The sequence below is a fragment of the Ostrea edulis genome, chromosome 6, assembly GCF_947568905.1.
Source record: "Ostrea edulis chromosome 6, xbOstEdul1.1, whole genome shotgun sequence".
Lineage (NCBI taxonomy): Eukaryota > Metazoa > Mollusca > Bivalvia > Ostreida > Ostreidae > Ostrea > Ostrea edulis.
In genome coordinates this window covers 56776701-56804056 of record NC_079169.1, presented here as the reverse complement: position 1 = coordinate 56804056, position 27356 = coordinate 56776701, and the positions used below count along the sequence as shown (strand labels likewise).

The window sequence follows — 27356 nt, the reverse complement described above, 5'->3', positions numbered from 1 at the left end:
TAGTGGTCTATAGTTTTATTAACCATGAATAAACTCCGTATACTAATTCAGAAAATCTGACAGAGAAATTAGTGTTTCTAAATCTTAAGATTTTATTTGAAAAGGGCTTCTGAATTGGCATAAACTGGATCCTCATTATCTACAACCGATTTCATTTCCTCCATTTCAACGAGATCTACAGTCCGGTAAACGACAACTATACCATCTTTGCAGGCCATGATGAGATACCTCTGATCTCTGCAAATCGCAATAGCAACAGGACTATGAAAGATATCTTCGATTGTATATTCTCGGTGATTCAACTTTCGAGCTTGAAAGTTCACGAAATGTAGTTTTCGACCAGTGGAATCTCCAACAACAACACTGCTTTTATTCACACAACACTTCGACGGTGTAAAACTCTCATCCTTGGGACTTTTCCACCCACTTGTATTGTTTTCACGCTCCCTTATTAATACTCTCTTTAACCCCAACTCAGCGTCAGATATCAAAAGTCTTATTCTATCATCTGTCTCCACCGATACATATATTGGTTGTTTCAGGAAAACATCGCTTTTGCCGTATCGATGAAGAACCCTTCCTGTGCCACTTTTGTTGATGTTGTACTCAATTATTTCGTTTTTTTCCGGTTCACAGACGTACACCCGTGAGGAAGCAGCGCAAATACCCCGTGGTTGATAACAGTCTTTCGTAAATTTTTTCTCAAAACTGTATCGATGATTTTTTCTCAGCTTGAAGACGTGAATTGTTCCCTCTGACTTTGCTAAATGTGATAAAATCAATGATGTTACACATCCCTTTTAATTTGCAAAATTTTCATATTATATTAATTCTTCATTAATTCAAATCAACACATGCAATATAGAAGTCATCAACATTTATCTGTAGTAAATATGATCAACTGACATAAAAACTGTAAAGTCCGAAATCATAATCTCCTAAATCAAAAGCGATACATTGTTTTGGTTATATATAAAGTCTCTTGGGAAAAACAAATGTAAGCATTAAAATGACTTGAATACTATAGCATTAAGAACAAGGATTAGAATTTTAAAGTAAAACCAAACCATATTAACCAATCTGTACATTTTCAAATCAAGTCCTTATCTGCAACGGCTTAACAATTTACTTCTTATACGCCCGTCAAAGACGGGACTTATCATGGTATGGCGTTCTCCGTCTGTCTGTTTGTCCGGACCTTGTAAGCAAAATACATAATAAACTATATGCTCCAGGATCTTACAACTTCGTACAGTTGATCACCGTGATGAGAGAAAGATGCCTATTGTTTCTCAAGGTCAAAGGTCAAGTTTGTAATATCACTTAGTAGAGACCGAATCGTAAGCTCCAGAATCTTACAATTTAGTACATTTAATCACCATGATGAGAGAAACATGCCGATTGCTTTTGAAGTTCAAGGTCGTAGTATCACTTAATAGGAAAAATTGATAGGCAAGATTCAGACCAAATCGTAAAGTCCACGTTCTTACAACTTGGTATATTTGATCACCATGATAAGAGTAAGATGCCTACTGTTTCTCAAGGTAAGTGGTCAAAAGTCAAGGTCATAGTATCACTTAGTAGAAAAACCTAACTTTCGTCACGGATACAAATATTGCCCTGAAATTTACTCACAAGCTTCCTCTCGGAGGAATATAAGTTCAGTTTGCATTTCAGCTGGATATGGACCATGACCTACTTTATGGGTAAAAGTAGGTCAAACAATTTTCCAGATTTTTTTTCGTTATGAATACAGGTATTGCCCTGAAACTTTGCCACAACCCGCTCTCAGAGAAATACATACCTTAATTAGTTCACACTTCAACTTGATTGGTGCACCATAACCTTATGTAATTTAGGGCTAAAAAATATGTCAAATCATTTTCTGGACTTATTCTCATCATGGATACAGATATTGCACTGAAGGTCTAACGGGCGTCTGTTGTAACGTTTTGCGGTACTCTTGTTAATATTTCCGTCCATTCTAATTCAATCTTTATAACTGGACATAATTCTAATTTGATTGAAAAAAATCGATTCAAGAACAGAAATGGCCGAGTTGCTTTAAAACGTGTTATCTATCATAGAGACAGCAGTACATGGATCCAGATGAAATAAATGTAAACTGAAGTATTTGTGGTAGAGAATCCATTATGTAATGGTTTTATCAAGTCTACCCTAAAGATGCCTCGGATTTTCGTATGCATTTATAATAAAACCAGACTATATACGTAACCTTTAAAAAAACTCATACAGGAAAAATGACCTATGTACTGTAGAATTTAAAAAAACCAGAAGCACTTTTAAAATGTCATATGCATATCTTCAATGTTTTTATAACAACTATAATGTGCTAGGTCTGAAAAATGTCAAGTAAAAGCTGTGAGAGGAGTTGGTTATGCAAAGTAGGTACCATGCTTAAAAATGGCAAAGTTCAATTGCATGTAAATTTTTAGATGAATGTTCAATCACTTCCAAAAAGACACATGCACATATTCAATGCTTCAATAACAGCTGTACAAGGTCTGAAGGATGTCAAATAAATGCTGTAAGAGGAGTTGATTACAAAAATAGGTACCGTCTATTCAAGACATGCTTCAAAAATAACAAAGTCCAACTACACGTAATTTTTTCGAAAAATGTGACATTAAATGATCACTTTCAGAAAGACACATGCACATCTTCAGTTTGAGGAATGTCAAGTTAGAGGTGTGAAAGGAGTTGGTTACACAAAGTAGATACCTTATTACAGGGACGCCCGCCCGCCATTCACATAAACCGGATGCACGTTGTGCAACCCGGCCAATAAAATGACTTAGTCTATCTCAGTTATAGTTATACATTATAAGCTTTTATAACGTTGTTTTCATATCGGACTGTTCTCAGTACAACTGTCGCAAAAAATTACCTACCAGGGATATCCCATTGCGTTTTGAATGAGAAACAAAAGCAAACTTCTATTAAAAACTGTTTGATATTTTCTAAACAGAGGGGTTTATTGTATTCCATCCATCCATCAAATCCATTCATCCATCCGTGGATACATTCATCGGTTGTTTATAAACTTGTATTATTATTACCAGTTCGTCTTCCCGGGTCGGTGATTTAAAGGAATTGCTTGCCATCATCCGTTTTATGTGCTGCTACATCGAAGGGTCCGTTTAATCGCTCCGTGATATCCCACTGGATTTTTCCATGTAGGTCATAGCCCGTGCAAAATCCGGCCGAGTGACTGGCAACAACGATAGTGTCATTAACATATACCATACCTAAAAGACAAGATTTTATCAAATTACTCTTATGAGCCAATGCTCTGTAGTTTATAGTAAAAATTTTACATGTTGAATTATTTCAGTTTTCAAACTAATCATAATTCGAGTATGAGTTATGTCATACATTTTCGCTGTTGACTGTAAGACCCTAGCTGAAGTAGATTTTAAGTGATAAAAGTAATCATATCCTCTTTAAATGAACTCAACAACTGAAGTTTGAATTCGTAAGAAAGATGGGCACACTTTTACTTCTTGGGAGATTGAAGTCTTCTATACAATGTATATCGTCACTACAATTATCAAATAATCTTTAAAAGGGGGGAGGGTAATTGTGCACACTGGCTATCTATCATGGGGTGGAGAATAATTATAAATTCATCCCCAATTATATGTATATACATCTATGTCATCAGCTATGTCGCCTGCGAAACATAACACTACATAGGATAACTTGTCTGGTTGTCAGTCTGTCAGCTTGGTTTGTTGTTAACATATATCATGGTGAATAATGCCACCACAGCGAGATGCATGCCCCCCCCCCCCCCCTGGAATAGTTCAATATTTAATATATACATTTGTAATGTTTTTGGCTTTTTAAAAATATCTTTACAAATTATAATGATGGCCATTTCTTCACGAATGCGCTGCAGTTGTGAACACAAGCACAGCTTCAAAATCTCGGACATTTCCGACACGCTCGGGAAAGGTACCTTTAATATAAAAGGTGAAGATAACGAACAGTGATCAGTCTTATAACTCCTATAAGCAATACAAAAAGAGTTGGACAAACACGGACCCCTGGACACACCAGAGGTGGAATCAGGTGCCTAGGAGGTGTAAGCATCCACTGTCGACCGGTCACACCCACCGTGCGCCCTATGTCTTAATCAGGTAAACGGAGTAATGCGTAGTCAAAATCAGTGTGTCAAGAATGGCCTAACAATCGGTATGAAACACGTCCGATAGCCTTTGACCATATGATAGGTTGTATTGGTAAACTAAATCATTATGACGACCATAGAATTTGCGAAATGCTTACTTTAAACGAGACTGTTGATACCCCTGTAACATTAACTTCTTTGTCAGTAGCCTGTCTCGATTTTAAAACTGATCATAGGCAGAACAAGCTTTTGCGTATCGAATCACTTGAGAGATCTAAACACCATAGACTGGTGATAATGGAATATTGCTAAATAAATATGGGAAATTGACGATGGAGAAGTTGAAATAATCCCGTTTGTTGTTAGTCTGTCGTTAATATTCATTTTCAATAAAACATCTACATGTAAGTATGAAGCTCTGTGGTTTCTTTTATCTCGAGTTCACAGGGATATATCGAATTCACATATGAATGAAAACTATTATTGTTAATAGATAAAACATCATATCGAGTTGCAGGCCGCAATAAGATATTTTTTCTTCTGATGTAGAAGTTTTTGAATAAACTCTGCTGTGTATTACGTTTACCGGAAGTACGAAAATGTGTTCAGAATGGACGCTTCCAATCATTGGGTAGGTCACTAATTAGTTATTATCAACTTGTTTTTATACTTACTACGAGATCTTATCGTTTCTAGCAAATATTCATTAAAAATCCAATAAATAATGTTTTATCGTCGTGTATTGATTTGATTTTAAAATGGAGATTACAGTCGAGGGGAATTTTCCGCTAGACGGAAAGACTGGATTGCGCGATTGTCCACTCTTGCTAAACATAGTACGCCTTCGTTAACGACTGGGAACTCTAACAGAAATGAAAGTAGAATGTAAATGTTAATTTAGTTTTTTTTATTATTACCGGTCTTCTTCAATCGTGTTTATCTGTCATAGCAACGTAACGCAAGACTACATACAGGAAAGTACTATGACGTATAACAGTAAGTATTATGCAATTGAAAAGTAACCTCAAAGTTGATATTGCGCGAAAAGGTAAGAGTGTAAAACTTATACCGTACCAATTTTGATGCACCAGATGTGCATTTCGACAAATAATGTCTCTTCAGTGATGCGCAAGCCAAAAGTTGGAAATTCGAAATAACAATAAACTTGTAAGAGCTAAAAGGAAAACTAGAGTGCCAAAAACTGGAGCCAAATTCGTCCAAGGATAATATTCCAATAATAAAGTCAACAATACTCACCCGACCTCGTAGACACATCCTAAAATATGACTATGCATACAATAAAATATTTGGTAAGAAATGTAGCAAAATTGTAGAAATGTTTGTGCACAAAGCAGTTAACTTCTGATCTAAGTGAGTACAAACAAGAAATATCACAGTAGGTAGTTAATCGTAAATACACCAATATTGTTAAAATCAGTTATTATAACAGGTTCTTTGCACACAAGACATTAATTGTCTCTTTGTGTGTAGAATTTGTTACACAGAAGAAAAATATCAAATTCAACGGAAGGAAATAAAAAAATATTTAAGAAAACGCGGTTAGTTAGATAATGATATTTGAAAAAGAATTTTAAAAAGTAGATAAACTCGACCGATCCAATCTCCTAAACTACAGAAAAAAGACGTAGCAGGGTAACTGTGTTCCCTTTGTGGTAGACTATTCTAAAGGGCTTCCCAATATTCATCAGATTTTAAAAGACCGTCAAAAAAATCTTGAAAATTCTGACTGCCTCAAAAACGTTTTTAGAGATATGCCCATAGTGGCTTTTAAAAGAAACAAAAATTTAAAATACATTCTGGTATATAAGAAACATAATAATCTATTTTCTAGAAAAGAAAATTTATGCGAGCCGTGTGGTGTTAAAAAGTGTACTTTATGTCAATATGTCATTAAAACTAATCAATTTGAGGACTGCAATGGTAATAAATACCAGATTAAAAAATGATATCGATTGTAAATCCAGCAATGTAGTTTATGGAGTGTTTTGCAAAACACGTAACAAAATTGTATATGTGGGAGAAACTTGGGTAACTTTATACCAAAGGCATCTTATGAATTTGTCACTTATTAGACGAGAAACTGATGACCCTGTTGCTATTTATTTCTGAACGGATTCTCATAGAATTGACGATTATTCTACAATAGAAATTGAAAAACTTTACAAAGATGACATTCATTGTCGCTTTCGAGAAAATTTATGGAAGAAAAAAATGAATACTTATGTATCATTCAGGAACAACAAAAGGGAACATTTTTGTCTTTAATAATTAATGTCTTGTATGCAAAGAACGTGTTATAATAACTGATTTTAACAATATTGATGTATTTACGATTAACTACCTAGTGTAATATTTCTTGTTTGTATTCACTTAGGTCAGAAGTTAACTGCTTTGTGAACAAACATTTCTAAAATTTTGCTCCATCACTGGAGAGACATTATTTGTCGAAATGCGCATCTGGTGCATCAAAATTGGTACCGTATAAGTTTTATATGCATAGTCATATTTTAGGATGTGTCTACGAGGTCGGGTCAGTATTGTTGACTTTATTATTAGACTCTTACGTTTTTCAAATGTTTTTCGCGCAATATCAACATTGACGTTACTTTTCAACTGTATAATACTTAATGTGGCGTCATAGTACTTTTGTGTATGTAGTCTTGCGTTACTTTGCTATGACAGATAAACACGAGTGAAGAAGACCGGTAACACGGTCGAAATATTTCTAGAAAGTGTTTAGAGTTCTATTTTTTTTTTTTTTTTTAGATTTTACTTTGAAAAAAGAGACATATATATATATATATATATATATATATATATATATATATATATATATATATATATGTATGTGTGTGTGTGTGTGTGTGTGTATGTGTGTGTGTGTAGGACTTTAAAGTGCGATTGGGACTCCAAAGTGCGATGGTCACGCCAAAGTGCGATGGTCTGCGCCAAACCCCGATAGTGCGACACGCCAAAGTGCGATGGTCCGCACTCATTCGCCAAAGTGCGATGGTCTGACACGTCAAAGTGCGATGGTGTGACACGCCGAAATCCATTGGTTTGTAAATGATACAGTATTTTGGTACAGACTGAACCAACCGTGTGTTGCTTCACCAAAATATCAGTGCAAAATCCATGCACAGAAATAAGAATAAGAACTTATTATATTTCCATTTAGTTGTCGTGTTATTAAACACAACATTTTCCAACGCAAAATCGTATAGAATGTTTTGTATCATAGCATACCCCCAGGAATGAATACGTGTACGTCCAAGTAATAAATGATCATGAATTAAAGAATGTTTGGGCGAAGTAGATAGTTCGACAACAAATATACTTTGCCGTTCTCACTATCCTCAACAGTGTAAACCTTGCCGTTGCTATCGTCCATGTTGCATTTCTTCGGTTTTATTTTGAAAGACGTTAAGAATTACGGCACAATGACGTGACGTCACAAAACTCCGCACCATCGGACTTTGGCGTGACCATCGCACTTTGGCGCAGACCATCGCACTTTGACGTGACCATCGCACTTTGGAGCAACCATCGCACTTTAGAGTCTTACACACACACACACACACACACACACACACACACACACACACACACACACATATATATATATATATATATATATATGCAAGGTGAAGATAACGAACAGTGATCAATCTCATAACTCCTACAAGCAATACAAAATAGATAGTTGGGCAAACACGGACCCCTGGACACATCAGAGGTGGGATCAGGTGCCTAGGAGGAGTAAGCATCCCCTGTTGACCGGTCAGACCCGCCGTGAGCCCCATATCCTGATCAGGTAAACGGAGTTATCCGCAGTCAAAATCAGTGTGCCAAGAACGGCTTAACAATCGGTATATATATATATATAATTTTGTTGGAGTTTTATAATCATGGAATAAATAAATAAAATGAGGTACGTCACAAAACAATCGACCCAGGGGTCGTAATGCAAATCACAAAAATCGAAATTTAAATTTGTTTATCCTTTTGATACTGAAAATTAAGCATACATTCCTTTTACAACAAGTCAAAAACCTTTATTTTTTGCATTGTGATGTACATATGTAATTTATGTACAATAAATGCAGGGTACATGTATATTTACCTGTAATTCTTGCTCCTGTGTCAAAGAAGTTGAGTCGTTCTTGAATATCATCACTAAGCTTTGTACTTCTACTCAGAGATTGGGAAGACACTCTAATGATTGATTCTATGTGACTTATATCTTCGTACGTTTGCTACGAGATGATAAAAAAAGACTAGTTTTCTAATAAGAACACCTGATCAACATATTCTGTGTAAGTGAATAAAAATTTAAAACAATTTATAATCAACGTTACTACATGTAGAATGCACATTGTAATCATACTAGTGGTAATCTTCTACCACCCAAGTACAAAATTGACAGGAACGAGAATAATATGAAAAAATCATTTGATGAAAAAAAAAACATTTTAGAGACATGGAATAAAAAAATTATTTCTGTAAATTGCTTTGAGAAAGATTTAGTAGACCATTTTTGTGATAATACCAGTAATGCATGGGACACCCCCCTCTCTCTTTACCTCATTCACATATAATGCTTCCATACTACTCTTCCAGTTCACATTGATATATGTTGCTCTGTCAGATAGGGCATTTGTCGACCGTGACAATCTTGGATTGACCTGTGCGTATGATGAACCAGACAAACTGTAATCGCTGTTGGTCGATGCAGATGACCTGTTCGATGTATGCTGACTATTGCTCTCGATACTTTTAGTCGACTCTTTAATTCTTTGGATTTGGCGTGATAAGAACGGTAGAGAGTAGCACTTATGGAACTCGTTTCCCTTTTTCAATAGTAAATTTACCTCAAGAACTAAAAACGTGGATCTTTTGATAATTTGTTTGCACTTTTCCTTTGCCCAATCCAGTCTTGCAGCTACTGATCCATGATATTTTCCTTCTGTCTTCATGTCTTTTTTTATTTTTTTCACTTTTTGAAAACTCAGTCTTGCCGTTGATAATTGGTGTTCGACATGTGTTTCTAACTTCTGAATTTGAGTGTTCGAATCTGTTGCATAACTCGAAATAGGTTCTAAATGATGTTGGGCACAATTTTCTTCACAAGCTGGGACTTTACAATCCAAACACCAGTTGTTTATTATTTCATTATCATGGTACTCACACATCGACACTGGATTAATATCTATGTCATCTTGCTTTTCTTCTATCATTTGGTTGACTTCATAAACTGTATGCCTTTTAGTTTTAGGATTCCTATCATGAAAGTGGCTACAACCGAGACACATTTTCATATGACATTTCTCACAGTAGCTTTCTGCATTTTTTTCCTCATGCAAAGAACATTTACGGTTGTCCAGCAGAAGCTGTATGATATCTATACGTGTTACCTGCATTGCAAGATCATTTGCAAATCGGTTTTTACACAGCCTACTGGAAGAAATCAGAAAAGAATCCTCGCACATCGGACATTTTACGATAGGCTGCTGTCTCCGAACACATTTCATATTCATTGTGTGTCCGCACTCTAGATACCAAGGATCTTCATAGGTTTTAAAACAACATGGGCAGTTTGTGTACTCTTTCACATCTTTTCCATAGCTGTTGAAAAAGGTTTTAAATCGATGTATAAAAATTTAAACTTTTCCATTTTTATCATAAGATATCGCATTAAGATAATTTCTAGTGAGCTTTTCTTCAGACTATGATGTCCTTTTAAATATACCTGCACCAAAAAAGTGGGGTTAGCCATTAAAATCTTATAAAGGATATTTGTATTTGAAAATGATGTTATTGTGGAAACTGCTATAGCAAGGTTTGCAAAATGTGATATTGTTGCCAGTAGTATATCAAGAAAAATGCTTCTGGGTTTCTATGCTTATACAGTTATGCTTTTATCAACTTTGCATTTCCTGTATCATGCATTTGCTTATCAACCACATCTCGTTACTTTTAAAATGACAAAATACTTGTAAGCAGTAGAAGTTAGAGTATAGGCTATAAACACTTCAATTTGTTTTCGCGCCATATTTCTTTAGAGAACCGACTTTACTGTGTTCGTTACACTTGACAGATTTGTTCATCTAGCCCTCGAAACATATAGTTTATATCATATCTGAAAAATACGTCAATCACAATTTATAGAATGTTTTCATTGGTCAATTCAATTCGCTCTTATGCTGTACTATCTGGTCATAATGTTTCGATCGCAGGTGTTGCAGGCACAGGGAATTTCTTTTTATTAAGAAATAATCTTTAAAATTGTTCTCTGCTATCAAAAACGTGTGAGAAAAACTGAATATATGGTCTATGTATGGGATATGATATTCAGGTAACCGATAGGCCTTTGAGCTCGGGTTTGGTGTACTGTACAATAGGGGATTTTCGAGTTCTTCCATGTCCGTGTTTATTCTGCATTTAGTCACTATGACATCATACTTTTTTAGGCATGGTCATATCCGGTTTATCGTAGTTAACGTAAATACACAAAGTCTTGTGTAAGTGTATATACATATTGGGCCTACAACCTATTGAAATGGACGTTAATTCTATGCAAGTATAATCGAACTAAAGAAATGTTTGTAATAGATAAGTGCTTTTTGTTCCTTTTACCGTAAAAGTAATATACAAAGGCTATGTAAGCGTGCGATTGGCCCTATAATCTAAATTTGGAAATCCTTTATGGCGTGTAAAACGTTGCACTATTATACTAATCTTGTTATTCATATTCGAAAACTTGTAATTTATATTCTAAAGCATATCATTCATATTCGAAAAGTTGTTATTCATATTCGATAATTTTATCATTCATATTCAATAGCAAAATTATCGAATATGAATGACATGATTGTCGTATAAATAACACAAGTATCGAATATAAATGACATGATTATCGAATATGAATGATAAGATTATCGAATATGAATCACATGTTTTTGAATATGAATGATAAGATTATCGAATATGAATCACATGTTTTTGAATATGAATGATAAGATTATCGAATATGAATCACATGTTTTTGAATATGAATGAAAAGTTTAGAATATGAATAACAATTTATTGAATAAGAATGACATGTTTTTGAATATGAATAACACGTTTTAGAATAAGAATAACATGTTTTTGAATATGAATGATAAAATTATCGAATATGAATAACAACTTTTCGAATATGAATGATATGCTTTAGAATATAAATTACAAGTTTTCGAATATGAATAACAAGATTAGTATAATAATGCAACGTTTTACACGCCATAATCCTTTCCAAAAATGTTGGTGTAGATACGTAAAAAGAATTGATCTCAAGCTCTTGAATGTTAATCGCCAATTGGTAAAGAAAACTTACTGAATGACTGAGTTGTCGGAAATCATCAATGAAATTGTGGGGGGGGATTAAATGAGGACATATACCAGCTATTGAAAGTTATTATGTCATGATTTATCTTTACAAATATTGGGCTCCATTGGAATGAACGGCGACTTCAGCATTGCAAATCCGATAATGGATATATCGGTACTTCTGAGGCATGCACGTAGAATGTGGGAGAGGGGGGGGGGGATGGTTCCCATTTTAACAACCATAACTTTCTATTATTTATATATACAAATAAAGATATATTTCGTGACACAACCACCAAGCCCCCCCCCTCCGATTTTTTATGGCGGCAGAAGTGAATGGTACGAATGCAATTTATGAAGTGAATCCATAATATGTTCTCCCTACGATTCAAGTAATCAGAATTGTTGGGGGGATTCTTATGCAATATACACGATACGCTAACCCCACCCAACCCCGCCGGCGTTGGCACGATACAGAACCCTCACTGCTACGGCCCTGAGTGCTAAGCATGGGTCTAAATTTGCGGTACTTAACCTAAAGCTGTTGGTGTCTTAAACTGAGAAATGAGTGAAAACTCCTTGACGAGTCGTAAAAACAATCAATCATTCAACACCCTCCCCACCCCCTCCTGAATTTTAAAAGGTATGAAAATATATATATTGAGGTATAATAAGTCGTATGTCACTACTTAACCTTCATCCATGCATTTCAAATTTGAAAGATTTTAAATATTAGTCAAAAGAACATGTTAGGATTTGTTTGTTTTGATATATTTATTTATTTTTGTCAAGAATTTTAGACAAAGTAGTGTGAAGGCATCGTCTCTGACTACCCACCCCCCTTCCCTAAAAAACTATGCTACATGCCTGTTTTCCCCTCTTGCGTAAATCCGTATTACATCCCTCTGCCACACACCAATGGCACTGGTACTTAAATTCGGGGTATCAAAACCATTGAGTAAAATATATGAACGAACTCGTCTGCACGTCTGATTGTAAGCTAAACCGGAAGAAAGCATGCCTTAAAAAATCGCCAAATCACGTGACTTAGGTAGATTCTAAAACACAAAATACGCACGGAACGGAAGAACTCGAAAATCCCCTATTGAATTTAGATAGTGAAATGAACAGAGATGATAATTGCTTCCTGCGTGCCAAAGTAAACAGATCTGAGATCGCAGGCCACTACAAGCATGGATTTGTGTAAACACACAAAATGGCACGATTTTCAACGCAAATTACACATACGTGGCAGGGTAAGTTTTTCAAAAATATCTATTTAAGAGAAAATACATGTATTACATAAAAATCGTAACCAAGCATGCTAGAGATATGATGAATACACATATGGGTATTGTCTCCCCCCATCCCCAATAAAAAGTTCTAAAGAAATGGAGAGGGATGCATTATTGTAGTAAAATAGTTTTCTTGAAGATGAAATTTAATGGAGTGACAACTTGTTGGTTAATCTTGTGTGTGACTGTGATGAAAACAATTTTGTTGAATCTCAGGAAGATTGTTATTGTTATTAGTATCATTAGAATTGATTAAATGACATATTATATGCAGATGGATCATTGACGTTTTTACAGAATGAGTTAGGTTTGTTCCCATGTCGCTGCAATTCTCTTCAGAGTTGAAGCAAATGTTCGATTTGGTTATAACTCAGTATCCTGCACATCGATGCCAAGTGAATGGAATCAAAACTTCACAAAGAAGGTTTGTTTCATTTTTTTCCTTTCTTAAACCTCTCCCTCATAAAATAGACAATGATCTTGCACAACTTAATGTAAACACTGTTTATAAATAAGTTATGATTAGAAAAAGATATTCACATGCATAATGCTTAATATGAATACATGATATAACAGAATGAATATATGATGTAACAGTGGAAGTGACACAAATTTTCACAATATTAAATTGGCATTGTATGAGAATTAAAATGTCAGTTCACTAAACTGTCATTAAATTTAAGTCAAGATAAATATCCATTCTTTTGTGTGTTTGAATGATTCATATCCATTTAATTATCTATTGATAATTAACAGGTTGAAACAGTTCCTTTATTGGAAATCAACCTCAAGAAAGCCAAGAAATCTACCTTTCACTTTCCATTGACAATAATGCAAATCTAACCCAACCTTCACTTCGACAACACAGGCACTTTCCTGGAATTGTTAAAGGAATTCAACCTTAATGCTGTCACATGTACTTGATCCCTTATTAAACCCACCAATTCCAAACCCTTTATTAAAATCTCTTCTGACTTCACTCAACGATGAACAGTATGTAAAACTACCTAACTCTAATTTGGAGTCAAAGTGCAGTGAGCTAGTGAAGAAACCGTTAAAGTCACCGTTGACGAAGTATAAAATCTTGCGAAACTAGCACGTCAACAAAGCTTATTCATGCATTGGCACAGTCACAGGAAAGAACGTTTGACTGCATCAATTTTTTTATGACATCTGCCAAACATACCCACAACAACCTAGCATTTCTCTGATTCGTAGAATTATGATGTTCTTCACAAGCATTGACACAGCAGCAATCCGATGGGGAAGTCCAAAGAGGACACTGCACTTAGGGAGTATGAGGCAGAAATGAGGAAACACAATCCAACATTCATGGTGAAAAAAGTGGATTGGTCCTACATCCTGAATATTAGGAGCCAGTCCTGATGGGAGTGCCAGAGTCTCCTTGCTGTGGATGTGGACTTGTCGAAACCAGGTGTTTATTCAAATTTGTGAACAGTTATCCATGTTCTGTGTCTGAGACTGGATTTTATGTAGAAAAATATAACAGCAGGACATATACTATGAAAGGTGGACTGAATCTCTGTGACAATATACTTAAACAATCATCCAGGTAATTTGATCAAGTACAAGGACGAATTGCAATATGTCATGTGACCTTTTGTGGCTTTGTTTGTTGGACTCCTAATGGGTTGCACATCGAGCGAGTGAAACGTGACCATACCTTTTCCAGAGACATGCTTGAAAAAATGAGTATGTTTTTCACAAAACCTGAATATCCAGAACTGCTAACTAATCGTTAAAGCAGTGATGCTAATAGCAACATGAGACAGCGTGACACAACAGTCTTCATTTGTGGAAAGACAGAGGACTATGGACAATCTTATAGGTTGTGATTCTGGCCAGTGTAGTGTCGAGTGGTCCATATGAAATGATATTCCCCAAAGATCTTGAAAATGTTTCTCATGCAGAAAGCTGCCACCATCAAAAAGATGAAGATTATGAATTAATTCAGGACGTGTGCATCGTTATGGCGGTGTTCACTGCCATCTGTAGACTAAGACACTTATTTTTAATTTAATATTGTGATATATTCAACTAGGACAACATTTAACGAATTTATTTTTTTCAAAACGACTCATGTATTGAAATCCATGTTTGTTGTATTGAATAAAACATAAAATTATGATATTGCTTTATAAATTTTATTTCAAGAAAATGTCATAGAGTACAACAAAAATTATTTCAGTAATGTATTCTGTACATTTGAATTTTCATTATGGTAAAATATACCTTATCATGCATTGCTAAACAAAAGGGACAAAGGCAATGAAAACCAAGTTCCTCAAAACATTCAATGAAAGGTGAAGATAACGAACAGTAATAAATCTCATAAATCCCATAAGCAATACAAAATAGATAGTTTGGCAAACACGGACCCCTGGACACACCAGAGGTGGGATCAGGTGCCTAGGAGGATGTGAACATCAATAATTAGATGTAGCATCAGAAATACTTAATGTTGTTACCAACAGCATAGTCACAAAAGCCTTTGTGGATTTATTTAACTTCTACAGATTAAGTTAGAATAGGTTTAACATTCACACTTGTTGATGGTTGTCTTACAGAATAGCTCCATTAGTGTTCACTACTGCTGCGTCCACACGTACGATCTTGTCTCCAGCAGGAATGATACTGTTGTGTCTCTTGTTCACCGGGTTTATTGGTAGAGGTCCTTTGATAATTTCAAAATCCTTAAGGCGTCTGATAACTTTTTTCAATATGTATTCTGGTCCTTGACATCATCCTAGAAGTTTCAACTTCTTCTTTAGATAATTGCTTTTCCCCCTTGGTGAATGCTGGCACAATGAGTTTGGCTTCCTTTAAAGCAAAGTCTTCAGTCATTTGGAACCCTCGGTCTGCAAGAACATCACCTGGTAAAAGTTTGTCCAATATACCTGACTGAACTATAATCTATCTGTAACTGACCCGACCTCCCCAACATGTTGACAGGAATGTGACATCCAGTGGAGCTTACTCCAACAAGTATCTTGATTGTGTCATGACGTTCATAGTTGGAAAAGACCTTTAGATTTGAAGGTCTTTCGATGAAAATTTCAGTACAGTTAATGATGCACTTAACTTTCTTGAACACATTATTCTGGAACACTATTGGTAGCTGGTAGACAACAGTTTTCGGCCACACAACAAGTTTTACTAACCTTTGGCATAATGCATCCAACCACGAGTGAAAAATGTTTGTGAGGGAAGACTGGTTGATGTTGAATCGATAGGCGAGGTCGTCCATAGCCAAATTCCTTCTCAACTTCACTAATGTTAGCGGCAGTTCATCCTCTTGTTGCAGCTTTCTTTTCCGTCTTTTAACGTTCTTGGATGCAACAGCAAACACATTTTCCAATGTAGAAAAGTTAGGTAAACCAGTGTAAAAATCTGGTTCTTTTGTCATTGTTCTTAATAGCATTCTAACTTAGAATCTTTCTATCAAGTTCCTCCATTAGTACATGTAATTTGTTATCTGTCTCGAGTTTTTTCACTGAATTCCTCAAATCTTGCAGGGGCCTCCGTGGCCAAGTGATTAGAGCATCGCGCTCAAAATCACACGGTCTCTCACCTCTGTCGGCGTGGGTTCGAATCCCGCTCGCGCCGGTAAGTGAGAAAGTTTCCCAGTTTACTTTCGGAAGGTCGGTGGTCTCTTCCCAGGTACATTGTATCTGGGTTCTCTCTTCCACCAATAAAAACTGGGCGCCACCAGATAACTGAAAAATTGTGGAGTGTGGCGGAAACATCAATCAATCAATCAATCAAATATTGCAGTTCTTTCAATTGTTGCTCACACAAAACTGCAACTCATCTTGACGGAGTTTCAAGTCATCAACAGTTGCTTTCTGAGTGTCATACGCATGCTTGAAATACTGGTTTGTGAATATCAAACTGGCAGGGTAATATCTTTCTGAATAGAAATTCCACACGAAGATGCAACAGGGATTTGAATGGAGATTCCTGGCACACATGTTGGTTGTTCATTTCCCAATGAAAGCAGATCTGCAACAGATTCTGACTTGGCAATGTTTTCTTTTCGCTTAAAGAGACGCTGACGTCGAAGGACCTTACTTTGAAGGGATTCATTTGGTTTGAGTCTTGTATGAAAATACAGATGGTACATAATCGGTATTTGTAGGCTTCCTGGATGGATGACCTGCAAAATGTATGGTAAAAAAAAAATTAAAACTGTGTTACAGTAACTTTGTTCTGTATTTTTGCATTGACATCATATTAAAATAGAATCCCTGATAACCTCTTACATCTCAGTTTTTCAATATATAAACAGAATTAAAACATTGCGAACACATTTTAAAATTATTTCATTATAATTGAATAAAAGATCTACGTTACATGAAAAAATAACCAGCAAAATAATCAACACACAATCTTGAAAGGGCTTAAACCAACAGAGGTGCAGAAAGTGACTAGTACCATACTAGTGGCCTTATTTATAAAACCATACAACCGGTCTTCCAAAAATCAAGTTACACTTTGTAGGATGTATGTAAGCCATGTATAAGGCCTAAAGAATTCAAGAATATCACAAAAGTATTGATCATTACTTGAAAGTTGCTTACATTGCTTTGTGTATGATAATTACGTAAAGAAATTTTGTTGCCAACATTACTTTTTAAACAGGAAATTTGGTCGAATAGGTGATCTTAGCCCACTTTTTTATCACACATATCTGTTGTTTGAGAGGAATGTAAAAATCGTAAACTTTATTAATATATAGAACTAAAAGTCAATTTACCGTTTATAAAATGTTTGGAACATATCCTGGAATGTTCGGTGGGCTCCCGATCATTTCACTTAATGGCTAACACCCACTTTGCTCTCAGGTGAGGGTCCCTAGGTATTCTAAAATAAACTTGAGATCTGCGCCAGGTATCTGTCTGTTTTTACAGCCATGTGTCCAGTAGTGGGCAGGCATTGTGAAGTTTTCAAACTAGAGAATCCAATGTCCACGTGTCATAAACGTAAATGATCAAAATGGCGACTATACAGGTAAATTTATATATAAGGAGAGCCGTAACCTTGCCCTACACTGCACTGCACATGCGTTATCGCGGGGAACTCTGGGGCGGATATTCTTAAATATTTCAGGCCCGCAATAAGGTTTATACTACCGGGGGAGGGGTTAACTGCTTGTAATTTCACATTCTAGAGTACACTATTCAAAATAGTGTTTTCTTTGTCGTTGTCCATTGATTTGTGTACACATGTTGTTCTAGTTAATTTTCATTGGTATATGCTATATTGTTTATGTTGTGTCAGACTGTGATACAGCAAGGATGATGGAGTTGTCCCGAAAGTGAGATCAGCAATATCACTGATGCTTTCAAAGACTTGAGTGTAAAACCAAATTTAGAATCATCATCAGGTTTTATTTCATGTGATAATGGAATATTGCTACATAAATATGGGAAGTTGACGATTGTGAAATTGAAATCATCCTGTTTGTCATTACGTTGAGTTGATAGTTTGCCGTTGATATCTACTTTCAATAAATATTTATGTAAGAAGCAGAAGTGGACGACTCCGTTGTGTCTTTTATTTCGAACTCACAGGGATATATCGTATCGACATATGAATAAAAATAATGATTGCTAATACAAAATACGTCGTCGATGCATCCAAATGTCGAATTGAAGGCCACATCAAGAGACTGATGTTACAGGGCTTTCAACAGTATCGTTTAAAGTCAGCATTTCGCAAATTATATGGTTGTTATAATGATTTGGTTTGCCAATATAACCTATCATTGCGTAAAATGCTGTCTGATGGGTTTCATACCGATTGTTAGGCCGTTCTTGGCAAACTGATTTTGACTAAGGATTACTCCGTTTACCTGATCAAGACATGGACTCACGGCGGGTATGACCACCGTTGACAGAGAAAGCTTACTCCTCCGAGGCACCTGATCCCACCTCTGATATGCCCAGGAGTCTGTGTCTACCCAACTCTTTATTTTGTATTCCATGTGGCAATTATGAGATGTTCGTTGTCTTTACCCAATCTAATTAAAAGCAGATCTTAAAATACGCTCACAATCGCTTACGCAGAGTATACGGCGCGGGTCTAAGAAGTCAGATTCTAATTAGATCTTCACCTTTCATTATCATAGATATGTTTTACTTCAGCATGTGTCTTATCATTGTTTGCAACTTCATTTCAGTTATGGCGATATGAAGTTCAGTGCTTACTTCATGAAAAAAAAATCCTGCAAGGTATAAGACATTCACTCAAAGGAGAAGCTTGTAGAATTGTGATGAATTTAAGAGTAGGAGTAAGAGTTGCCGAAATGTTGAGAAAATTAGATAATATTTACAGATATATCGACAGGGTCGAATATGTACTTGCAGAATTTTACTCAGCAAGGTAGTATTAAAGGGACATGGAAACGATTTGAGCTGGAACATTTTCAAATTTTATTTTTTCATTTTTAATGATTAGAATGCTCAACTAAGGTAATACTAATGATCAGCAAAAATCTGAATGTCAGTAGTCAAGGTACATGGGAGATACAGTGGTCAGAAGTCCTTGTTATGTAAACAAGGCTCGTGCCATGTCTTTGTTTACATAGGTTAAATAAACAAGTAAACATTTCGTTTAAAGCAGATTTTTTTCAATTCATAAGTGAATTCTTAACGCAATTAAATATTTTCTAGTGTTTGACACTCATTTTGTTTTAAACACGGTATTTTCTATTAACTGTCTGATGTAAAGAAAAACATGTCACGATCCTAGTTTACATAACAAAAAATTGCGAGTGCTGTATCTCACTTATAACTCAACAACTGATATTCAAATTTTGGTTGACCATTAGAAATACTTTAGTAAAGTATTGTAAACAATAAAAATGGAAAATTATCAGCTCAAATCGTGTCCATGCTCCTTTAAGATGAGGATGTTACTGCTTGGAGTTGTAGGCTGGAGACCATTGTGAGCAAGGTGGAACAAACGAAGAATTTACAGATTGACAAAAAGGATTCTATGCTGCAAAATATGTTGTTGGTTGGATTACAGCCTACTTTTTATGAGGATCACAGGATGGATTGATCGTGTATTCGTTAACGTCCCTCTCGAGAATTTTTCACTCATATAGAGACGTAGGATCAGAAGATATTTGTACGACAGTACCCATGGTTTTGATGACCTCCGAATAGCTCTTTCTAATGTGGAGCGAGAACATAAGGTAGATAAAAGCAAACAAGAGTAACATGAAAAGGAAACACTTGCGCAAGATATAGCAGAGCTAATTAATATATAAACAGCACAGCCATTAGAACGAGTTTGTATGGATTTCCTGACACTTGAGAGAAATAAGGATGGTTGGTTGTATATTGTTTAACGACCCGCTCGAGAATAGTCCGTATGGAGACGTCACTTTTGCCGGTGAAGGGCTGCAAAAGTTAAGCCTATGCTTGGCGTTTACGGCCTTTGAGCAGGGAGCGATCTTTATCGTGCAACACCTGCTGTGACACGGGCCTCAGTTTTATCCAAAGGATCACCCCATTTAGTCGCCTCTTACGACAAAAAAAGGGTTTTAAGGACCTATTCTAACCCGGATCCCCAAAGGATGAGAGAATTAAGGTAGCTCATTACACTAAAATTTTATTTAATGACTCGTTAAAACACCATTTATGAAGTATGATTTCACCATCGAAAGAGTGAGACAAGCTCTCAATTATTTTATATGATTTTTGGTGATTTTCCCCGGAATGATAAAAAAGGTGTTTTGCTTGCAAATAAAGGATTCTAGAGTCCACATTTCGCTGTGATTTGGTGCATGATATGAACATCTAATAAAGCATGTCTAAAATATTCAGATATAAACGTTCTAATTTTTTAGAAAAAATATTTATGACAATTGAAAACGTTATTTGTTAATATTTTTTAAATCTGCGGATAAAACCTTAAAAAAACATGTCAGTTAGAAAAGAGATTTATCGAAGAAATATATTCTAAAAAGAAATTGAAACGAAATGGCAAAATTTCAGATATAATCACTATGTTCAAACGAGAGAAAAAAGTACCGATCCCGAAAAAATTGATAGAAATTACTAAAATACATATGTAATAATGTTGTTGCTAATTGTATGCAATGTTCATCAAGAAATTACTTTCCTTTATAAATTCGGTTAATTTGTAAACTATTTTACATCAAAGGAATGTAGTTTTGTGATTACAATGTTCTAATAACTTTTTTAATATCCGATCGGGCTTGGTTCAAATTTGAAAAATCGTAATATTTCTGAATTACGACCATTTCATTTCAATTTCTTCTTAAAACATATTTTTCTGATATATCTTTTTTCTAATTGACATGTTGTGTGTTTTTTTTTTGTTTAAAGATTTTATCCGTAGATTTAAAAAATATTAGCAAATAACGTTTTCAACATTCATAGATATTTTTTATTTGAAAAATTAGAACGTCTGAGTCGTTTAGATAGATTTTCTTAGATATTTATATTATACATCAAATCACAGCGAAATTTGGACTCTAGAGTATCTTATTTGCAAACAAAGTATCCTTTTTATCATTCCGGGATAAATAAAAACAAATCATATAAAATAATTGAGAGCTTGTATCACTCTTTCGATGGTGAAATCATACTTCATGAGAAGTGTATTAGATAAAAAAAAATTAGTGTAATGAGGATATGAAAATCTTTTGGTGATTAACGACCATTTTACTCGTTACGTCATTGCCGTACCAACTAAAAATTATATTGCTAGAACAACAGCCGAAGCAATTTTTGATAATTTTGTTATACACTATGGGTTTCCATTACGCATTCATTCAGATGAAGGTCCAAATTTTGAAAGCAGACTATTGAAAGAATTATGCGAAATTTCCAGCATTTCAAAATCCTGTACTACTCCATATCACCCAATGGTAAATTGACTATGAATTCTTAAACAGAACTTTGATGCATGTAAATATGTTTTAAAAGAACTTTGGAACCATGAAGAAAGGCCGATTTGAAATCTCATATAGGTCGCATAGAGCATGCATACAAATTGGAAATAACAAAACAACTTCCATATATTCTCATGTTTGGACAAGAACCTTATTTGCCAATATACATTGCATTTGGGTTAAATGCAGAAAACAACATCTCCTACAAGGTATGTTGATAATTTGAGAGAGAGGCTGAGGAAATCGTACAAGTAAGCATCTGAAGCTGCTGAAATGTAACAGAGACTGGTTTAAGTTTCTACTGAGAATCGAACTCGAGACCTCTGGCATGACAGTCCAGTGCTCTACCGATCGAACAAAAGGGTTAACCCACTCACCAGATCTAGTAGGAATGCCATGTATCTTATGGTACCTTCACATTCACGGATTTTTCTTACGGATCCTTACGTATTCCACAAATCCGTAAAACGTACACGGATTGTTACGATTTAGACACGGATATCGACAAATGATTTACGAATGCTTGCGATTGACTACGAGTCGGAGATCCGTAAGGCCTCGTAAGAAAAATCCGTTAGTGTGAAGGTGGTATAACACTACCACAGTTAGACAGTTCTTTATGGTACCTTCACACTCACGGAATTTTCTTACGGATCCTTACGTATTCCACAAATCCGTAAAAGTACACGGATTATTACGATTTAGACACTTTAAAGAGCTATTTAAGAACGTTTTAAGAGTATTTACGGGCCATTTACAGTTTATTACGAGTTCTTGCGATGCATTTACGGCACACATTTACGATTTGTTCCGAGTGAACACGGATAAATACGAGCAATTTACGATATTTTACGAGCTTTTTAGGGATTGTTACGAGTATAATACGGAAATTTACGATTTAGCTTAGCTTTTACGTGTAAATCACGACCTGTTAACGTGTTGATAACGTGCTGTTATGAATAGTTAGGAGTTAGTTACGATTGCTTACGTTAAAGGTGTTCGCAATTGGCTTTGTATCATCATTCGACAACTGACATTACTTGTAATAGCATGTATGTATATTGTATGTAAGATGTGTAACGTCTTTGATGTTTTGATAACAACTGAAAGAAACTGTCAGATTTTGCGTCTTTTATACCTTTCCTTAATCGTAAAGTTTAAGTATGTACTCGTAAAGTAATCGTGTCTATACGTAAGGTGCTCGTAATGACTCTGAATAATCCGTAAAGCGATTGTAACCCGACGTGAATGAAATCGTAAATATCACTTAGGCATTCGTAATAATCTGTAAACAACTCGTAAACTATCCGTAACATATCGTAAACTAACCGCAAAGATTCGTAAAAAAAACAACAAAAAACAACCTTTTTACGAGTGTTTTACGGATTCTTACGAGCAATTTACGTGTTCTTACCACCAGTTTACTAATTTCGGCAAAATGTTTTAAGTTATAAGGCGTAACTTCCCAGAGCAATCCCGGACCTTACGATATCTGACATATTCGACAGTTTTCGACTTATTACTTACTTTCAAGATCCGTATCATCACAAAACCTGTTCAACCAAATTAAAAACTTTCTTGTGTTTATCCACGTGTTGGTACATGAAATGTGAACATAACGAACAGTTATTAGCAAATGGAACAACACTGTAACAAATAAGTGTAAACTGTGTAGAAATGAAATCGAAAACACAAAACACCTTATTTTTTATTGTATTAATGTACGACATATATGGAAGGTCGCAAGTACCTGTATTAATTTCACAATTACTTGGAAACATATTTCTGTTGGGTTTTATTTAGATAATACTGAGTTGATAAAGATATATAACTATTTTCTTTCTTTTGTTGCATTTAGAATTTATAAATGTAAGATGTATTGTAGAGTTGAACAGGTTGATGAGACAAGTGATTTTGTTATTCGTTCCATCAAGGAATATTTGAGATCGCACTGTCAAGTTCTCAGGTTTTTATATAAAACAAAAGAACAGAAACTTTTTCAAAATTTTGTATCCAATCTATAGTTATACTATGAAATTCTTTATATCAAAATGTTTAACATATAAAATTTAAACATTGTTACTACTGCTATTATATCTATGCACGCATATGTATGTATACATGTGTATATCTGTGTATTATATATACTTGTGTTATATCTGAAGCCACTATTCAGAGGGTCCTGTCCTCTAATAGAGCTGCCCAATGAGTCGGATATGAACTGTCGTGATATGTGTGGACTCATTGTGGCAGCGTGGCGTTTTTGAAAAAAAAACACCCCAAAAACTTATCCTTATTATACACACACTGCCAAATATGTTTCATACACATTATTATTCCTTCACTTGAAATTATGTTGATGTAAATTAATAACTACAATTGTTTGACATATACTGTATCTATTTTGATTTCATGGTAAAATAATAACCATATCTTATACACATTGTATCTTATACATGTATTTCATTTGTTTTTGTATATGTTTTGTTTTATCTTGTTTCATAAATAAAAATCTTGAAACTTAAAAAAACAACAAACCCAACAAACAAACAAACAAAAACCCAACGGATTTACTTCATATCGTATTATCTGAAGTTGTCATTTAAAAAACCTGGCTGAAATCCACCAAAGCGTGTCCATCACTTTACTCTAAAGTTTGCTATTTCAGGGTAGTTTATCGAAAACGAAAGTGGGTTTTTAAATTAATTACACGATATTTACTAATCAAGTAAGATGTTATAGCTTACAGACTTTACCTCTTATATGAAACAATATTAAAGGTAACTCTGGAGCAAATGTTTCAGAGTTTATTGACAAAATGTATTAATTTATAAGTATAGAATACATGTGTATTATTTGATTCCACATATAATTCACACTAATCATTCCTATATTTATTCGTCATGTAAATAAGAATGTGGACTCTAATTTGCGTAAATCACAAAACTAATTTCTATGATCTTCATGGGACAATGTACCTTGAGCATGTAGTTAAATAAAAATAAAAAGATGCTATCTCCGCAAAATATTCATCTTTGAAAAGTAAGCTGATCTAAGTTAAATATTTCCGTCTTTGAAAATCAAGATTAACAAAAGGTTATTTTTGTAAAATTAGTTCTTACCCGACCTGTAGTCCACCTGTCGCCATGTTTGATATAATTTGAAACCACAATACCAGGAAGTTGTTTTTTAAATAGTCCTTACCTAAATAGGTATGTACATTTAAGACGGCACATTATCATACACTTACAAATATAGATAAAGGGTGGTTTGGTTTGAATATATTTTATTGTAACTGAATTTACAAAGGGATTGAGCACAAGGAGTTTCACATGAGAAGGAAATTGAACCAATACTAACAATATCCAGATGTTGTTGACTTGTTCCCAATACTTCAAGTATTAGCCATGCGAATGATTTTGTAGAATCTTCCGGTGCACAGGGTACTCCTTGGTTTGAAAATCGTAGCCGCGGTTCTGTACATAGTACAACACAGTTCGAACCTGTATCGACTGTAATCTCAGATCCCGAATCTCCGTTTCCAGTCGAATGATTCATCTACATTACCGGTACAAAAAATGTTGCTGTTTCGGTTCCTTGTTCCGCGCAGGTCCACAAGACAAAGAAATGCTCCTGATCGGTTTCGTGAGTGGGTAATGCATTCCCAGCAGATCAGGGAGAATGTCACGCTGAATTTGTATATATTGGTTTTTTATGCTGGAGATTGCCATATTTATGGTATAATTAGTATTTGATGACTTATTACCATAGTATTCTTATGATATAATACTTCACACTTTTGATGTTTTTTTGGGTTTTTTTTGGTGTTTTTTTTAGCTCACCTGAACTGATCACATTTTGTCCGGCGTCCGTCTGTCTGTCTGTCCGTCTGTCTGTCCGTCTGTCTGTCTGTCCGTCAACTTTTCACATTTTCGACTTCTTCTCCAGAACCACTGGGCCAATTTCAACCTAACTTGGCCAAAAGCATCCTTGGGTGAAGGGCTTTCAAGTTTGTTCAAATGAAGGGCCATGTCCCTTTCAAAGGGGAGATAATCACAAAAATGCAAAAATAGGGTGGGGTCATTTAAAAATCTTCTTCTCAAGAACCACTGGGCCAGAAGAGTTGAAATTTACCTGAAAGCTTCCTGACATATTGCAGATTCAAGTTTGTTCAAATCATGGCCCCCGGTGGTAGGATGGGGCCACAAGGGGGGATCAAAGTTTTACATACAAATATATAGGGAAAAACTTTAAAAATCTTCTTCTCAAGAACCACTAAGCCAGAAAAGCTGAGATTTACATGAAAGCTTCCTGACATAATGCAGATTCAAGTTTGTTCAAATCATGGGCCCCTGGGGTTGGATGGGGCCACAATAGGGGATCAAAGTTTTACATACAAATATATAGGAAAAATCTTTAAAAATCTTCTTCTCAAGAACCACTAAGCCAGAAAAGTTGATTTTTACATGAAAACTTTCTGACATAGTGCAGATTCAAGTTTGTTCAAATCATGGCCCCCGGGGATAAGATGGGGCCCCAATGGGGGATCAAAGTTTTACACACAAATATATAGGGGAAAACTTTAAAAATCTTCTTCTCAAGAACCACTAAGCCAGAAAAGCTGAGATTTACATGAAAGCTTCCTGACATAATGCAGATTCAAGTTTGTTCAAATCATGGGCCCCTGGGGTTGGATGGGGCCACAATAGGGGATCAAAGTTTTACATACAAATATATAGGAAAAATCTTTAAAAATCTTCTTCTCAAGAACCACTGAGTCAGAAAAGCTGATTTTTACATGAAAACTTTCTGACATAGTGCAAATTCAAGTTTGTTCAAATCATGGCCCCCGGGGATAAGATGGGGCCCCAATGGGGGATCAAAGTTTTACACACAAATATATAGGGGAAAACTTTAAAAATCTTCTTCTCAAGAACCACTAAGCCAGAAAAGCTGAGATTTACATGAAAGCTTCCTGACATAATGCAGATTCAAGTTTGTTCAAATCATGGGCCCCTGGGGTTGGATGGGGCCACAATAGGGGATCAAAGTTTTACATACAAATATATAGGAAAAATCTTTAAAAATCTTCTTCTCAAGAACCACTGAGTCAGAAAAGCTGATTTTTACATGAAAACTTTCTGACATAGTGCAAATTCAAGTTTGTTCAAATCATGGCCCCCGGGGATAGGATGGAGCCCCAAGGGGGGATCAAAGTTTTGCACACAAATATGTAGGGAAAAACTTTAAAAATCTTCTTCTCAAGAACCACTAAGCCAGAAAAGCTGAGATTTACATGAAAGCTTCCTGACATAATGCAGATTCAAGTTTGTTCAAATCATGGGGCCCTGGGGTTGGATGGGGCCACAATAGGGGATCAAAGTTTTACATACAAATATACAGGAAAAATCTTTAAAAATCTTCTCAAGAACCACTAAGCCAGAAAGCTGATTTTTACATGAAAACGTTCTGACATAGTGCAGATTCAAGTTTGTTCAAATCATGGCCCCCGGGGATAAGATGGGGTCCCAAGGGGGGGGGATCAAAGTTTTACACACAAATATATAGG

The 27356-nt window shown here is 35.3% G+C and overlaps 1 protein-coding gene across 2 annotated transcripts; it reads right to left on the bottom strand.

Annotated features, from left to right (window-relative positions):
* On the bottom strand, positions 1 to 26516 carry LOC125646734 (tripartite motif-containing protein 5-like). 2 transcript variants are annotated; one of them, XM_056140161.1, is made up of 5 exons: positions 24910 to 26516; positions 8758 to 9799; positions 8298 to 8430; positions 3081 to 3269; positions 1 to 763 (listed from the first exon to the last, which is right to left on the bottom strand). In XM_056140161.1, exons 1-4 carry the CDS (start codon positions 24933 to 24935, stop codon positions 3106 to 3108), a joined length of 1365 nt encoding a protein of 454 aa, XP_055996136.1. In that variant the 5' UTR covers positions 24936 to 26516; the 3' UTR covers positions 1 to 763; positions 3081 to 3105. The 2 variants fall into 2 exon arrangements, with proteins under 2 accessions (XP_055996136.1, XP_055996137.1); XM_056140162.1 differs by lacking the exon at positions 24910 to 26516 and adding an exon at positions 17615 to 19021.
* Positions 26517 to 27356: the final 840 nt, after the last annotated feature.